The 17,649-nt window shown below is 39.0% G+C and overlaps 1 protein-coding gene across 3 annotated transcripts in view; it reads left to right on the forward strand.

Moving 5' to 3' along the window:
- Window positions 1–1,243: 1,243 nt before the first annotated feature.
- LOC306733456 (unconventional myosin-VI-like) overlaps window positions 1,244–17,649 on the forward strand; it is a gene marked incomplete at its 3' end in the record, with an annotated part of 81,866 nt that continues 65,460 nt past the window's right edge. For all 3 annotated transcript variants that reach the window (XM_079214694.1, XM_079214695.1, XM_079214696.1), the window contains exons 1-9: window positions 1,244–1,367; window positions 7,281–7,350; window positions 7,754–7,827; window positions 8,746–8,875; window positions 12,193–12,298; window positions 12,636–12,691; window positions 12,813–12,910; window positions 13,475–13,639; window positions 15,197–15,277. In XM_079214694.1, the coding sequence (XP_079070820.1) occupies window positions 1,251–1,367; window positions 7,281–7,350; window positions 7,754–7,827; window positions 8,746–8,875; window positions 12,193–12,298; window positions 12,636–12,691; window positions 12,813–12,910; window positions 13,475–13,639; window positions 15,197–15,277 (897 nt within the window). In that variant the 5' untranslated portion in view covers window positions 1,244–1,250. The remainder of the gene's footprint in view (window positions 1,368–7,280; window positions 7,351–7,753; window positions 7,828–8,745; window positions 8,876–12,192; window positions 12,299–12,635; window positions 12,692–12,812; window positions 12,911–13,474; window positions 13,640–15,196; window positions 15,278–17,649) is intronic.

Here is a 17,649-nt window from a genome sequence, read left to right on the forward strand (position 1 = left end):
ACAAAGTATTTGAGCTCTACTGGTTTTGAACCCGGTCATGAGAAGCTCTTAAATCCAGAAAAGTAAACTTTAATGAGCCTGAGATCTCTTAGCTTGCAGCCGCTTAGCGAGCGCTAGCGGTTAGCATGAGCTAACTGAGAGGGTGATGCTATGATGAGTGATTATTTTAACCAATAGAAAACCAACCTATTTTTAGGCCCTTTCCTCGAAAATGTCATACCCAAACTAAAAAGGGTGTATCTCTGCAACCACTAGGGCTATTTGAATCATTTTGGTGTTATAATAAAAGGTACACATGTGAAATTTCGTTCAGATGTGTAAATATCAGTCTATATGTTACTGGTTAAGACTAAATGAAGATGACACAGAAAAAAAAGAAGAAGAAAAAAGCACTTTCAGGATGATTATTTATTTGAAATGATGCCGCTGTAAGGCCCAAATCATAGCACAATATGTGAACATTCTCTCTGCAAAGGTTGACTTTGATAAAGTGAAGCAGAGCAAAGTTAAAGAGGGTTTAATACAGAGAATATTCAGGCGAGGACTGTGACATTTTAATGTTTTCATGTACCAAACCATATGTTGCACTTGTATATTACTTATGATGTTCAATATATCCAAATACGGCAGTTTGGGGCTTTTTTTTTTTTCATAAAACAAGCTATGATTTACAGTTTTAGACAACAATCACTCGGTCTTGTTTGGTTAAAGCAGGTGGCTGAGTGTTGAGTATTCATAATAAGACGAATAATGCGCAGTAATATGTAATTTTGTGTGTTATCTGCGTGATCACGAATAAGGAAGTACAAAATACCACAAAAGAAGAGTTGGATCTTCAGGAGACCGCTGCTCGTTCCGTGTGCAACGAGAGGTCGACATTGATTTATTTCAGTTATTTTAAGCCAAATTATGATGTATTTCTTTATTTCCCTAAACCTAACAAAGTATTTAAAAAGAATACAACATATCAGAAGTAATCAGAACAAGAGTAGGAGGTGAAAAGACTGGTTTGATATAATTAGATTATGATTCATTCAAATATGATATCAGATATCTACATTTTATTTGGAAATATTACATAACAGCCAATGAACAAGTGATTTGAACTGTCAATCTCATCTCAATGAGGCGAAGCAGCAGCTATTGATTACCTCAGTTATCGGGTATTCTATCAATTCATCCATCGATTTAGTTGTAAATTAATTAATTTAATCGTTGGTTTCCTTCTCAAGAGTCCTCAGAGCGGCGCAATGGAGGATGGGAAGCCGGTGTGGGCGCCGCACCCGGCGGACGGGTTCCAGCTGGGAACCATCGTGGACATCGGAGCCGACAGCCTCAGCATCGAACCTCTCAAGCAGAAGGGAAAGGTAAGCGACCTTTAACGATGAAACATTAGGAATATGTTTTATTGTTTTTATTCAACTATGTGTTGGTCTTTTTGAACAAAGTTATTATTATGTAATTTTTGCCAGTTTTGTATGTTAGCATTTTGTACCCATGAACGTTAGCGGCTGTTCTCGCTTGTTTTCTGAATGGAGTCTGGGTTGGTTGTTGCTAAGCTAACGTTGTAGCTGCTCCATCAACACTCGACATAACATCACATGGACGTAAATAAAATGGTTGTTATTGTTTGTATTGTCTCAAGTTGCATTGTGGGTGATGGCGTAATGACATGAGTCTCAAGTTGCATTGTGCGTGACAGTGTTGGGTGATGGCGTAACGCACCTGAGTCTCAAGTGGCGTTGTGGGTGATGCCGTAAAGCAGTCATTTTCAACCAGTGTGCCGTGAGAGATCGTCAGGTGTGCCTTGGGAAAATGTCCAATTTCACTTAATCGGTCCCAAAAAATATTATTTAGTTGCTGCAAATAATTTGCCATTGTTGAGCGCCTGAGCCTGCAATATAGTGGCTGGCCGAGTAATGAAATAGTCTTCCATGCCAATAGGTAGCGCAATAATTACCTACCATGTATGCTGTATTATGCTACAATGTGACATTTTGTAACTTTTTTGGTTGTTGGTGTGCTGCAGGATTCTTTTTATTGTAGAAAATGTGCAGCGGCTCAAAAAAGGTTGAAAACACACCTGAGTCTCAAGTTGCATTGTGGGTGATGTAGGCGCCATGTTTTTGATGATATCCGCCATTCTGCTGCATCAATTTTGATCCAGTTTTTTTTATTGCTCATCTAAATCTACTTGTTTAGTTCTGGAGGTACTGAGGAGCGTTGTTGAGATTCCCGTGCCGGATCTCAGAGCATTATTTTCTTTAAACCTCATCCCGTGTTTTGTGTGTTAATGATTATTTTTTTTAAGTGCCACTAAATCTTCCGTGGAATAGGTTGTAATAAAGGCTGTAATAATTTACAGCTCTAACGTGGCTCTTCACCACGAGACAAACGTTAAGTCACGCCAAAGCTTTTAATGTCACCGAGAGCCCCGTCACCGTGGGAACGCCGTGGGCGCAGGGCCCTTCTCCATAATCTTTTTTTCCCAGAATACCTCTGCGACTGAGTGCTCCCTTTTTGAGGTGTGTGTGTGCGTGTGCGTGTGCGTGTGCGTGCGTGTGCGTGCGTGTGTGTGATCTTTTTATAATATAGTTTCTATAGATTTTTCAGGATACACATTGGAAAAAAAATAGCAGAAATAACAATTATCAAAAATTAGAATAAAACAAACTAATGATACAAAAAGAAACAATTATAAAAAGAAACTCATACAAATGTAAGGAATGGTGAAATGTTCTTACCTCTTATAAGTTTTCAGGGCCTTCTAATGCCTCGTTCACACCGAAAGAGTTGCGAATTTTCGCAACGCCTTTTCGCAACGCCTTTTCACCTGAGTTTACTCGCTCGACTTTATGTGGTTAATTCGCTTTTTCGCAACCATTCGCTGCGGCAAGGGGGCGCGGCTTATCTCTGTGGCTTTACTCCGTGAAAACATTTACTATTTCCGCCATTCACCATTGAAATAACCACTAGTTCTGTTTTATACTTGTTGAGGAAGTCCCACAAACGTTGGAACATCAAACGCCCCCGTGTCTGGGTTCATAATATTATCCGTAGTCTCACACAGCACTGACTCCTCCAAGACAGTGTCTGAATGAAGCCGCTTCCAGCGCTTCTTTAGCGGACCAGCAGCAGTTTGATTCAGCGTGATGCCGGGCAGAGCTTCTCAACTCTGATTGGCTTACGCAACTCAGCGTCGGGGGAATTTCTCACCAGCAAAAAAGCGAATATTCGCAACGCTTTTTCGCCTCTATCGTGCCGCCCGGTGAAAAACTTGCTTTTTAGCTATTTCATAATATAATTTCTTTTCACAAATACACTACATGTATTAGAATTATTTTTCCCTATTAGCTTATTTTCTCATTGCTCAGCTCCTGTCTTCATCTGTTCCTCTGTTTTAGGCCTCTGGTATGGCTCAGCTTCGGAGCTGGTTAACGGCATCTTATCCAATCACATTTCACCTCTCTTTCTCTAAGAGTAGCCTGGTTAAACTACATGAAACGGCCTTCCAGAGCAGTGATTCTCAACTAGTGGGTCACCGTGTGCCTGGGCAAAAAAAACAGTACACTGCCGCCACAGACAGTAACTTCCGGGACACTTTTTTTCCCCCCAGTCCGCCCCTGAAGTGGACAAAAGTGTGTGTTTATTATCAAACCGTCAGTTTCTCATGTCACATTCACACCGTGAAAACTTTCAGGAAAACCTTCAGGTCGACTGCTTTCATATTTTTATATAAGATGCCGTCAGTTCTAAAAAGTGTGTTGATGGAAAAACATCACATTTGGTTTAATTCCTGCAGAGACTCCGACTAGAGTCTCTGCAATCGTCCTGGTATTCAGATCAAGCCATGATGTCAACCAGAAGTCTTTAAAAGCGTCTCACAGGTTGCGTTCGAGGGCAGTCGTTCATCTGTGTTTCTGGCTCTCTTTCTGTGGGCCGAGGCCGTCCGACGCAGAACAATGTCCCGTCTGTTGAACGCCGACGACACTTTGAGCCCGGTGGCTGACGATGCGTTCACTTGCTGGCAGAAATCCATCCGTTGGACGTCAGGAGAAGGACACGGAGCATGATCCCGTCTGTCGTGCTGTCGGCCACAACAGACAACGCTTTGTCCCGAAAATCACAGCGTTGGTGTCAGTTCAGGGATTATTATTATTATTATTATTACGCTGGATGTTTGTAATCTGTAGTTGAGATTCTTGTATATAAATCAATAGAGTTGTATTTAAATAGCACCTTTTTTGAAGTGCTTTACAAAATAATTGATGAGACAAAATAAGAGAGATGAAGAGTTCAGAATAATAATAATTAAATAAAAAATAAACTCTGAATAAATTGTTTATGGTAAAAGTCAGTCAAATTACAGCTAATTTAAATAAATTATAAAAGCATATAAATAGTAACAGATGCCAAACACCTATCATTAATGTCGATTGTCTGTTAAATTAAAAACTACACGGTTTATTTAATAGCACCCAAAGCCCCCACCTGTCACTCAAAGAGGCCACGTCTTTAATCATGACTTTAAGCTTTAATACAACTTTAAAATATATATATTTTTTACCAGGATGTAAACATGTTTATTTCTGCTTTAAAGTTTGGCAATTTAACAGAGGTTTTTTAAGTGTATTTTGCGCCCTAAAAGCAATGGTCCCAAAGCGTCTCTTTTTCTGTTTTTTTCCCCTGCTTTTGGAGCCTCAAGTGGCCGTTTGAGGAACTGCAGCTCACTTCTCGAGCTCTTCTGACCAGAAACTGAAGCTTCTCTTCAGAGCGGCGCTGCACGCCTACCGGCCTCCTGAGAGCCAGAGGGCCTCAAACGGGGAACAATCGGCCCCCAGTTGTTGTTCCTCTCCTCCTCGCTGGGGATGAAAGGGTGAACAGTGTTTAGCTGCTTTCCTCCTCTTCTTCTCCTCACCGCTGGAATCCGTCCAGTTTGGGCTGAGAATGCGGAGCATGCCGCCGCTGGAGAGAGTCGAGTGTACGTCGGCGTTGCCGAGCGGCCTCGGCGTACCGAAGGCCCAGCGGCGGCTCTCTAACGGGCGGATTAGAGGAAAGAAGCATTAACGCTCCTGTTGGTTCAATGGGAAAGCGTCAGAGCTCTGAGGCCTTAAAGGAGCGGCTCGCTTAAAGTACTCATTTGTTGGGTAAAATCTAAATATCTGAAATATGACGTTCATAAAGAAGATTATCGTGTTTTTAATGTAAAAGTCTTTCGATGAAAAGTAACTGCAGCTGTGAAATACATGCAGCAAAGTAAAGATATGAATAAACTAATACTAATAAAATATTAAAATATGTGTATGTGTGTGTGTGTGTATGTATATGTGTGAGTGTATATATGTATATATACAGTGGCTTGCAAAAGTATTCATACCCCTTGAACGTTTCCACATTTTGTCACATTACACGCCACAAACATAAATATATTGTATTGGAATTTTATGTGAAAGACCAACTCAAAGTGTCACACAATTGTGAAGTACAAAGAAAATTATACATGATTTTAAATTCTAAGTGTGTGTGAAAAGGGTACCAGAAGAAACATTATATTTGATCAGGAAACAACATAAACAGTCTGTTCAGTAGTAAGGGTCCCTGTTAGAGCGACAAGCGACTCTTCTTTTGTCCATGTTCAAACAGTAACTATAAAAAAATTCTGAAACAGTCAAAGCATGTGAAGCAGCACCCACAGTTCATCAATATAATGAACTGTGTAAATAATTCAATATGTGTTCTAAAGTTAGAAACAGTTTGTCAATCAACTTTGTTGCATGTTCTTTGTCTGCTGTAAGCAAAATGTATCTGGTTTCCTGTTTTGAGATAAGGTGCTTTTATTTTAAATGAGCTCCACTTTTAGCAGCTGCAACGTTAATGCGTCAGTAATTATAATAATCCAGTAATATAATATGTTATTCTGCATAGTGAGTACTTTTACTTTTGGTATTTAAAGTATATTTGCTGATACGTTGTCCTTTAACTTTAGTGAGAGTACTTTTTATTTATTAATTTATTAATTTACTTAAAACGTGAGAAAATAAACATTAAAAGTTTGGGGTCACCCAGACAAATGTTCAGTTTCTTCGCAGTTTCTCGCATGGAATAGCCTTCATTTCTAAGAACAAGAATAGACTGGCGAGTTTCACATGAAAGTTCTCTTTTTCTGGCCATTTTGAGAGTATAATCGAACCCACAAATGTGATGCTCCAGATACTCAACTAGCTAAAAGGAAGGCCAGTTTTATAGCTTCTTTCACCAGCATAACTGTTTCAAGCTGTGCTAAAAGGTTTTCTAATATAAAAAATAAGGAAATTTCTAAGTGACCCCAAACTTTTGAACGGTAGTGTATATGTTTATATAAAATAAACGTCACTCAGCGGCTGAACACTACATTTTACTAGGTTACATGGACGCATCATAAGAACACTATCATTTAACATTATCTCTCACCCTGGTCACAAACTGTTTGAGTCCCTTCCCTCTGGCGTGAGGTCTTGGTCCATCAGGACCAAGACCACACCAACAGTTTTTTCCCATCGGCAGTCGGGCTCATAAACAGAGCCCGGGGCCCCCACTGACTGATTCTGTCACCCCCAGGACTATTTTTCTGACTTTGTTTCTGACTATTTTTCCACCCCCAGGACTATTTTTTTGACTATTTTTCTTTCTTTTCTTTCTTCTTACGGTCACTCCCCTGCGCACTTCATATTTAAACACTCATGCCACTTAACATACACTTTAACTTAAACACACATGTCACTTCAACATACACTTACATTAACGTTATCTGTTTGTCTGAGCACTTTATCTTATACTTGATTTAAATATCATTGCACTGTTGTTGTTGATTGTTGTTTGTCTCGTCCAACGTTTCATGTCTAATGTATGCACCTTCCGCCTAGCAAAATTCCTCGTTTGTGTAAACATTCCTGGCAATAAACGAAATCTGATTACCTTCACTGAGCAGAGCCTAAACACATCATCATGTAACTGAAGGGAACCTCCGCTGTTTCTCCGTTAGCGGTGCTGTTATCGTTACTAGCTCTCCTGTTGGTTCTGTTAGCGGTGCTGCTAATGTTACTAGCTCTCCTGTTGGTTCTGTTAGCGGTGCTGCTAATGTTACTAGCTCTCCTGTTGTTCTAAACACTGATTGGTTGTTTACAAAGTCACATGATCAGAGACTAGAGGAACATCCATGACAACATGATCACATGTTCTACTGTCTTCTACTTGTTGCGTCTCTGTCCTTGTTTGACCTCTGACTCGTCTTTCCTCCGCAGACCTTTCTGGCCGCTGTGAACCAGGTCTTTCCTGCAGAGGAGGACGTCAACAAGCATGTGGAGGACAACTGTAATCAATTTAATTATTTTATCCACCGCCATGTTTTTAATCCAAATGTTGCGTCGCTGAATGCATCGGATGGTGTTTCTCATAAGGGTCTAAAGTTGTTTCAGGACCATAAACGCATCATATATTATCACGATATAATATTTTCTGTCAAATACAATCATCTTGACGCGTCGGCGGATCAAAGGTCGAATATACTTTTCTTTCAGCCTCAGTTTTTAAAAACAACATTTAAATCAACATATTTATGCAGAAATAACTACTTTCATTGAACTTTAACATTTATTGTCTAACTGTTCTAAAACTTTGGAAATGTAACTGCTGGTTTTACTGATTTCTGAGAGATTTTCATACGTGTTATTAATGTGTATTGTTGAATGTTTTATTATTATTATTTGTGTCTCAGGTTCTCTGATGTACTTGAATGAAGCCACTCTGCTCAACAACGTGCGCATGAGATACAGCAAAGACAAGATTTACGTGAGTTATTACAGCGTTATTGCATCGAAAATAATAAATGAATAAAAGATAAAGTTAATAAATATATACATTTTAAAATCTTGAAAAAGAGGAGAATATTGACACAGAATCCTCTTTATGTATTTAAATATTTCTGGCATTGTGAGGAACTTGACTCGGTGCACACTGACACCTGGTGGCTGAAGAAGGAACTGAATCGTTTATTTATTCATTCATTAATTCATGTATTGATTTATTTAACATTATTCAGATGATTTAAAACATTTTTTGATTTATTTAGCATTATTCAGATGATTTAAAACATTTACTGAATTATTTAACATTATTCAGATGATTTAAAACATAACTTTATTTATTTAACATTATTCAGATGATTTAAAGCATAACTTTATTTATTTATTTAACATTATTCAGATGATTTAAAACATGACTTTATTTGTATATTTATTTATTTAACATTATTCAGATGATTTAAAACATTTATTGACTTATTTAACATTATTCAGATGATTTAAAACGTTCATTTATTTTACGTATTTAACATTAGTCAGATGATTTAAAACATAACTTTATTTATTTATTTAACATTATTCAGATGATTTAAAACATAACTTTTGTGTCCAACTTGAATCAAACAGCTGTTTATGTTGTAAAACACAAACTCTCTTCTCCTCTTTTGTCTTCATCCTCTTCTTCATCTTTGCTTTCATCTTCTGTTTCGTCTTCCCTTATTATTCATCTCCTCCTTCCTCTTTCTTTCTCTTCTGCTCTCTCCTCCTTCCTCTCCTCCTTTTTTCTGTTTTATTCTTTATCTTTCTCTCTCCCTCCCTCTCTCTTCTGCCCCTCTCCTCCTCCCCCCCTTCTCCTCCTCTTCCTCCCCCTCCTCCCCCCCTTCTCCTCCTCTTCCTCCCCCTGCAGACGTTCGTGGCCAACATCCTGATAGCAGTGAATCCGTACTACGACATTCCGAAGCTTTACAACCCACAGACCATCAGTCAGTACCGGGGTCGGTCACTAGGGACGCTGCCGCCGCACGTGTACGCCATCGGTGAGTCTCCTGCTCTCCTTTCTGCTCCCTTGTTCTTTACTTTTCTGCTCCCTCGTTCTTTACTTTTCTGCTCCCTTGTTCTTTACTTTTCTGCTCCCTCGTTCTTTACTTTTCTGCTCCCTCGTTCTTTACTTTTCTGCTCCCTCGTTCTTTACTTTGTTCTTTCTCTGTTCCATCTTTCTTTATTTACTATATTCCCTCTTGCTCTACTGTAAGTTGTTCCCTCTTTATTTCTCTATTCCGTCATCCTCTACTGTTAGTTGTTCCCTCGTTCTTCTGTTCTCTGTTCCCTCGTCCTCTATTGTGAGTTGTTCCCTGGTTCTCTACTGTGAGTTGTTCCCTCGTTCTTTATTTCTCTGTTCCCTAGTTTGTTTTTGTTTCTGCGACCTGAACAACGAACGTTTGGCATCGAGCCAGAAATATGAAAACATGTAATCATGATAACATGTAAAGAACCTCCAGAGGGCAGAATGAACTGATATACAGTATGAACATAGTACATCATAATACTTTGTTGATCCCACCAAGTTGCTTTTATAAAGAAATAAAAGAAAACATTTAAATAAAGGAGCATGTAAAATACAATATTATTTATGTATGTACATAATGCTGCAATATATAAACTGTATAAATAAAACAGTAAACATACTTGTACCAAAACAAGTAAGATGAATGGGAAAGAAAGAAGTAAGAAAACAAACTGCAACATACATATAAATGTTTTATTTTATTGAAAAACAACTGCCAAGCAGGGCGGTATAAAATTATAAAGTGCACATTTCGAGAGAGAGAGAGAACTAGCTATCTATGGTGGCTCTCAAAGGTAATTTGTAGGTCCTGTCGTTGGATGCGATGCGTATTATATCAGCTAGACCCTCGTCCTCCACAACGTTAACAGGCCTACTCGCAGTAGCTACCCATTTAGCTATGGCTGCAATAAGTTTGTTCTTCGTTGTGTTTCCATGTGTCCATGTGTTTCTGTCCGAAGTCATCCATTCTTGTCTGGGTATGACGAGGGGGCGCAGAGTTAGCATCAGCTGTGTGCTTGGCCATCAAGTGGTATTTCAGACTGGATAGACTACGATGATAGCTCAGTTCACAATGACAAATGGCACATACCACTTTGGTCTTGTCAAGGGAACCATCTGACAAGTTCTTGAACGTAAACTTTCCATTCATTAGCGTCTTATCATTCATTTTGCCGTATCGCGCTCACCATTCATTCATTTCAAACCGTAACGTTGGCCTAGCTTCCAAGCCCAAACGGCGTGCCTATTGTTTTGCTTCCGGTTGAGCTACATCCGGCGTGGTGGTCGCAAGAATAAAAAAAAAAAAAAAAAAATTAAAATGCGTTAACGCCGTTAATACAATTGACGGCGTTAAAATTGGTTTGCGTGAAAGCCGCTAATAACGCGCTAATATGACAGCACTAGTATACACACACTGTATATATGTATGTGTGTGTATATATGTATATATACACACACACACACACACACACACAGTGGCTTGCAAAAGTATTCATACCCCTTGAACGTTTCCACATTTTGTCACATTACACACCACAAACATGAATATATTTTATTGAAATTTTATGTGAAAGACCAACACAAAGTGTCACACAATTGTGAAGTACAAAGAAAATTATACATGTTTTTAATTTTTTTTTCACAAATAAAAAAACTGAAAAGTGCAGTGTGCAAAATTATTCAGCCATTGTTAAACCATTCCATTGTAGCCCTGGCTTTATGTTTAGGGTCGTTGTCCTGCTGGAAGGTGAACTTCCGCCCCAGTCTCAAGTCTTTTGCAGACTCCAACAGGTTTTCTTCCAAGATTGCCCTGTATTTGGCTCCATCCATCGTCCCATCAACTCTGACCAACTTCCCTGTCCCTGCTGAAGAGAAGCACCCCCAGAGCATCATGCTACCACCACCATGTTTGACAGTGGGGATGGTGTTTTCAGGGTGATGTGCAGTGTTTGGTTTCCGCCACACATAACGTTTTGCATTTAGGCCAAAAAGTTCAATTTTGGTCTCATCTGACCAGAGCACCTTCTTCCACATGTTTGCTGTGTCCCCCCCATGGTTTGTGGCAAACTGCAAACGGGACTTCTTATGGTTTTCTTTTAACAATGGCTTTCTTCTTGCCACTCTTCCATAAAGGCCAGATTTGTGGAGTGCACGCCCAATGGTTGTCCTGTGGACAGATTACCCCATCTGAGCTGTGGATCTCTGCAGTTTGGCCAGAGTCACCATGGGCCTCTTGGCTGCATCTCTTGTCAGTGCTCTCCTTGTTCGGCCTGTAAGTTTAGGTGGACGGCCGTGTCTTGGTAGGTTTGCAGTTGTGCCATACTCTTTCCATTTCCGGATAATGGATTGAACAGTGCTCCGTGACATGTTCAAAGCTTGGGAAATCTTTTTATAGCCTAACCCTGCTTTAAACTTCTCCACAACTTTATCTCTGACCTGTCTGGTGTGTTCCTTGGACTTCATGGTCCTGTTTGCTCCCCAATATTCTCTTAACAAACCTCTGAGGCCGTCACAGAACAGCTGTATTTGTACTGAGATTAGATTACACACAGGTGGACTCTATTTAGTCATTCGGTCAACATTCAATCATTCAGCAGTCATCAGGCAACTTCTGAAGGCAATTGGTTGCACTCAGAGAAAAGGGGGCTGAATAATTTTGCACACTGCACTTTTCAGTTTTTTATTTGTGAAAAGAATTTAAAATCATGTATAATTTTCTTTGTACTTCACAACTGTGTGACACTTTGTGTTGGTCTTTCACATAACATTCCAATCAAATATATTTATGTTTGTGGCGTGTAATGTGACAAAATGTGGAAACGTTCAAGGGGTATGAATACTTTTGCAAGCTACTGTATGTATGTATGTATGTGTGTATGTATGTATGTATGTATGTATATATGTGTGTGTGTGTATATATATATATATATATATATATATATATATATATATTTATTTATGTAAATATATTATATTTTAATACATTTTTATATATATATATTTATTTGTCTATTTATTTATGTAAATATATTATATTTTAATACATTTTTATGTATATATTATTTTTAAATAAAAAATATATATATAAATGTACTATCTTTTGCAAAGAACACAATAGCTACTTTAGCAAACTTATCCAGACTTATAAACGTAATGATATTTTACTTTCTGTTTTCCTTAATTGCTCACTTTAGTGTGTGTGTGTGTGTGTGTGTGTGTGTGTGTGTGTGTGTGTGTGTGTGTGTGTGTTTGTGTGTGTGTGTGTGTGTGTGTGTGTTTGTGTTGCAGCTGACAAGGCATACCGGGACATGAGGGTTCTGAAGATGAGTCAGTCCATCATCGTCTCCGGGGAGTCCGGCGCAGGGAAGACAGAGAACACCAAGTTTGTGCTCAAGTGAGGACCAACTTCTATATTTAATTACACTGGCCTTATTTATTTATATTTAAGTACACTGGCCTTATATATTTATATTTAATTACACTGGCCTTATATATTTATATGTAATTACACTGGCATTATATATTTATGTAATTACACTGGCCTTATGTATTTATATTTAATTACACTGGCCTCATATATTTACTTAAGTTGACTGTACTTTACCTCTTTATACTTTAATTTACCTCACTGTACCTTCTGTCTTCACTTATTTAGTCTCGTTTTACTTTACTTGTGTTAACTTTGTTTACCTCACTGGAACTTTACTGAACTGTACTTTAATGTGTTTCAGATACTTGACGACTTCGTATGGAACCGGTCAGGACATCGATGAGAGAATAGTAGAAGGTAAGACACTCTTCAGGTTGAACTTAGAATTAATTAGTCTGTTTGTGTTCAGTGACTCTATTTATTTATTAAGTGTTACTTATGTGTTTGTGTCATGTATTCCTCCTCCTCTCGCCCTCAGCCAACCCGCTGCTCGAGGCCTTCGGGAACGCTAAAACCGTCCGGAACAACAACAGCAGCCGCTTCGGAAAGTTCGTGGAGATCCACTTCAACGAGAAGGTGCTTCATAAAGAATATTAACCCGAAGTTTCACAAACAAGGAAGTAAACATGAAGCTTACGAGAAGCAACGCGCTGCAGCGCAGGCGGCTTTAATCAGAATATTTACACGTTGTACATTTCCTACTTTATTAAGTTTCCTCCATTTAAACCGTTGTATTCCATATTCTCTGTGTTTTATTGATGTGTTCATTTCCACTCAGTTCGTGGTTCATTAACTGTTAAATAATAACAGCATAATCAATATCCTTTTAAAAGCATAATTGATATGCTTTTAAAAGAAAGACGCTCAAAATAGAAGCAGGCATCTATATAAATGTTTAATCTTTTAATCAAACTATTGTCTCTCATTCATTTGTGTCTTTTAAGGTATACTGTATGCTTTGGAATTCTCATTGTTAGTTTAAATTTTAAATTTTCTAACTTTTTCATGTATAAACCGAGATTTCACAAAATGTTTGGTCATGGAAATTTGGTTTAAAATCATGGAAAAGTCATGGAAATCCAGTGGTCAAAATGTGTATGAACCCTGTCAGGATTCTAACCGTCGTTGTCATTCCTGCAGAACGCCGTCGTGGGCGGCTTCGTGTCGCACTACCTGCTGGAGAAGTCCAGGATCTGCCGGCAGAGTAAAGAGGAGCGGAACTACCACATCTTCTACCGGCTGTGTGCCGGCGCCTCAGAGGACATCCGGCAGAAGTTCCACCTCAGCTCCCCGGACACCTTCAGGGTACGACGCTGGCGGTCCCTGTCTCAGTCTGTGTCTCACGGGGCAGTCTATGTATCGGTCTCACGGGTCTCTGTCTCACGGGGCGGTCCTGGTGGTTAGAGGCTTCATGAGGTCTATGAGTGGAGGACACACCAGACTCCATTTAAAAAAACAGTAATTGAGCCTCTCGAGCGTTGCATTTCTCCTCGCTGCAGGAAATGTGGTCGGCATGTGAGACAATACTTCCCGTTGGCTCAGCTCCAACAGGAAGTCTTGTCTCGCAGGCCATTTTTCCTTTTTTTTACGTTAGAAGCTTGTGCTTTAACAGACTCTTCCTCGAGGTTTAACCCGGTTGCCTTCCCTCTGAAGGTGAGTTCAGACTCAACAAAGTCAACACATTTCTGTTTTAATGGGATTTTCTTGCAAAAAAAAAAGAAAAGTCTGACGGAAATAATTATCAGCCTTTTTCTGTATTTCTCCATCAAAAACTTTTGTGGTTTTGATTTAATTTCATGTTTATTTGTCGTACACATACATGGAGTATATTCACTGCGGGTATCACAGCGTCTTTAGTGTCTTCCAATGCTGTCTCTAGAAAGATAGGCCTTTTTTAACAACAGATATAAAACTACTTCACAGATGCACTTTCCGCATTTCCAGAAGAATACTCTTTCTGGCCCTAATCACTAAATACAGACAGTGAATTATGTGCATGCATTTAAACAATTAAAGTTAAAAAGCCTCTTGCTGGGCTCCACAGGGCCATGTACAGACAGAACATCTGCAGATAGGTTTATTAACTATTATATTAACTATACAGTGACTTTGTTCAGCAGAAAGCTGAAGCTGAGGAGTGGTGAAGAGCGTCGATACGAAGTCAACAAACCACCAGTTATCTAACAGGAAGTGCAGAACCATACGTTTTATTTCCCTTCCGCTGTGTTTCTAGCACGTGAAATGTAAAAGCAGGCGTTGAGGAGCTTTTAAAGCCTTCTGGGAATCTCCTGGAGAAGCAGGAAGAAGTCACCACGGTTTTATTTCACAGCTTCGCGTCACAAATGAGCCCCTGTCCTCTTTATGAAACAGAAACGAAAAAAATATACTTCTTCTAGTTCTGCACATTTTGTTTTTAAAAGCAGCATTAATCAGCCAATTTGCAGCGGTTTTGGTCCCCAAAAACCAGAAGTTAAAGAAGAATGTAAAAACAGAAGATTCAGAGTCCATTTAATTTATAGCTCAACTTAAATAACGTGTTGAAACATAAAGACGTGATGATGCTCGTCCTGTAGTCGTGGTGTTAAGTGCACGAGAACGAAAAGAAAAACTAAAAAGTAAAGTCTAATAATTGCAGTAATAACAAAAGAAAAGCTGAAAACGGAAGCTTCCGTTTTCCTTATTCGACTAAAACAGATCCAGAACTTTGTTTCCTCACCTGAAAAGAGCCGAGTCATGTTTTATTTAAAGTCCTCCTTTTAATTGTTTTCATTTCCAAAGGTTTGCTGAAAGGTCATTGGACTTTTCTCTCTGTTCTCTGAACTTTTGCTAATCTCTTTGTGTCTCTCTCCGTTTGTGTCTCAGTACCTGAACAGAGGATGCACTCGCTTCTTCGCCTCCAAAGACACGGACAAGCAGATCCTGCAGAACCGCAAGAGCTCGGAGGTAAAGTTCTCCTCCCGGCAGGTTGCCGTCTTTCCAGTAAAGGTCACTGGAGCATCTCTAATGGAGTCAGTTAGACCTAAACCGAGCGTCCATGTTTAGTTTCTACAAAAACACTGATCTGGGAAAGCTTGAAGATGGTGCTTGTTGGTCTGGGGTTTGAACCGACGGCCTGCCGGTTGTGTATTTATTGTTATTAATATGGAAGGTTGGTGACTTTAGAAGCAGAAGAAGTTGTTCACACTGAGGATCTCCATCATGGCTCCCAAAGAGAACCGTAATGGTTCATTCCTTTATCATTTGCTGCGGTACTATTGGGTCTCAAGCGGAGTTATGTTTAATAAATCGGTTATAAAAACGTCTATTAAATGAAGATGAATGCCCTGAAAACGTCTTTAGTGGCCTGTGTCTTTAAATGTCCAACCAGTTTGTAATAAAACAGAAAAGCCGTAATTCTTCACAAGAGAGCGTCTTAAAGCATCGTTTTCTTCGCAGTGATCCAGAATACGCTGCTGACTTTCTGGAAGACTCGGATGCTCTTTGACTGAACGCGAGAGCAAAGAGTTCAGGTACTCCAGTCATAGCGTAGACCTGAAACACCTGAAAGATTTAACAGAATGAGTTCAACCAGACGGATTCTTCTGATCACAGAGCTGAAAATGGTCTGACGCAGTTTGGTTTCTCTTCCAGAACAAGGTCTCGTACCTTTTTAACTTCCTCTGCAGTCTGAGTGCAGGCGTTAAATCTATTGATTTAACTTTAAACTGTTCGCTTCTGCAGCTGCAGTTTGTCTTTGAGTCTCGATCACAAACCTCCGTCGCCCCTTTGGGCTGCGATAAATAAACCATCGCTCTCTGAACAACATTGGTGTCTATTGAAACCCGACTCAGCAGATTCAAATCTGGTTCACTGCCACCGGCTGCTGTGCAGGACGGTTTGCACCTGTGATTTACAGCTTGCGCCTCCACCTTGCTGGTGAATGCTCTTTGTCTTTCTCTTCACAACCTCTTCCTGTTGGTCAGTACCTCCTCATCTGCTCTTCACAACCTCTTCCTGTTGGTCAGTACCTCCTCATCTGCTCTGCACAACCTCTTCCTGTTGGTCTGTACCTCCTCATCTCCTCTGCACAACCTCTTCCTGTTGGTCAGTACCTCCTCCTGTGAGTTTGTTGTAACCAGCGGATCTTTGCACCAGCAGATGAAACAGTTTCTTTAAAAGTTAGAGAAACTTTTGGAAAGATTTCCAGGTTTGTTTTCTAACTGGAGCGCAGAACTGTGGTCGTTCCCACCCGACCTCGGTCTGCAGCAGTTTGTTGGCACATTTTGAAGAAAACTTGTGTTCTCACCTCAAGCAACTGACAATATAATAATAATACGCCTTCGTACAGCGACCTTTTAAATATGTGCTTATTTAATTATGGTTAAATTATGTTATATGTATTTATGAAGTTACCTTCCATGAGGGTTATTCTTGTCAAACTATTAGTTTGTTCTGTTTGTGTGGTGCTTTCACATATTTAAGCAGTACGTTCGTTCTCCTTAAAGTTAATTATTGCTTTTATTTTAATGAATAATAATAAATGGAACACAAGAAGAAATGCTGCAGTTCCTGCCAGCACCGTTCTCTTTGCAGCATTTATGGGAAAAATATTAAATAATCATGGATATCTATGTGCATCAGAATATTTAAATAAAAAAATCATGATGCATTATTAAAAAGATATGACAAAATGCAGACATTTACAGAGAGGATCCTCTACGTCTCAGAGAAAGTTATGAACTTAATTATGAATCTATGATTTGATGTATAAATCTCAGTAGGATATTTTTAAATCTCTTGTCCATGTTCTCCTCCTAATGGTTATAATAATTAACAACGCTGCGCTGCAGGGAAACGCAGCCGCTGTAATGGAATATTGTGCATAATTAATCAAACGCTAACGGCAAAGGAAAGAGTTCATTTCATATGATGATCTCTTATTAATGCAGCGCATGAAGCGTCAGCCGGGCTACTAATCACCATGATTGCTGTTTCAAAATAAGCATCTGAATTTATTCTGATATATATAAATAATATATTAAAATAAAAAATAAAAAATATATATATATATATATATTAGGGCTGGGCAAAGTTGAAAAACATTTAACTGATTAATCGCATGCTTTTTCTGTGATTAACTGTGATTAATCGCATTATGCGCCAAATTAAAAACTGAATGAAAAACTTGTGTATTGCATGCTTTTATTTTAAAGTAATGTTATCAGAACAATATAACAGGCACTCTCAGTGGAAGAGCAAGTTAACAACGGTGTATAAATCTTTTTTTTTAATTTTGTGTGTATATATATATATATATATATATATATATACACACT

This window comes from Taurulus bubalis, assembly GCF_910589615.1.
Source record: "Taurulus bubalis genome assembly, chromosome: 3".
Taxonomy (NCBI): Eukaryota; Metazoa; Chordata; class Actinopteri; order Perciformes; family Cottidae; genus Taurulus; species Taurulus bubalis.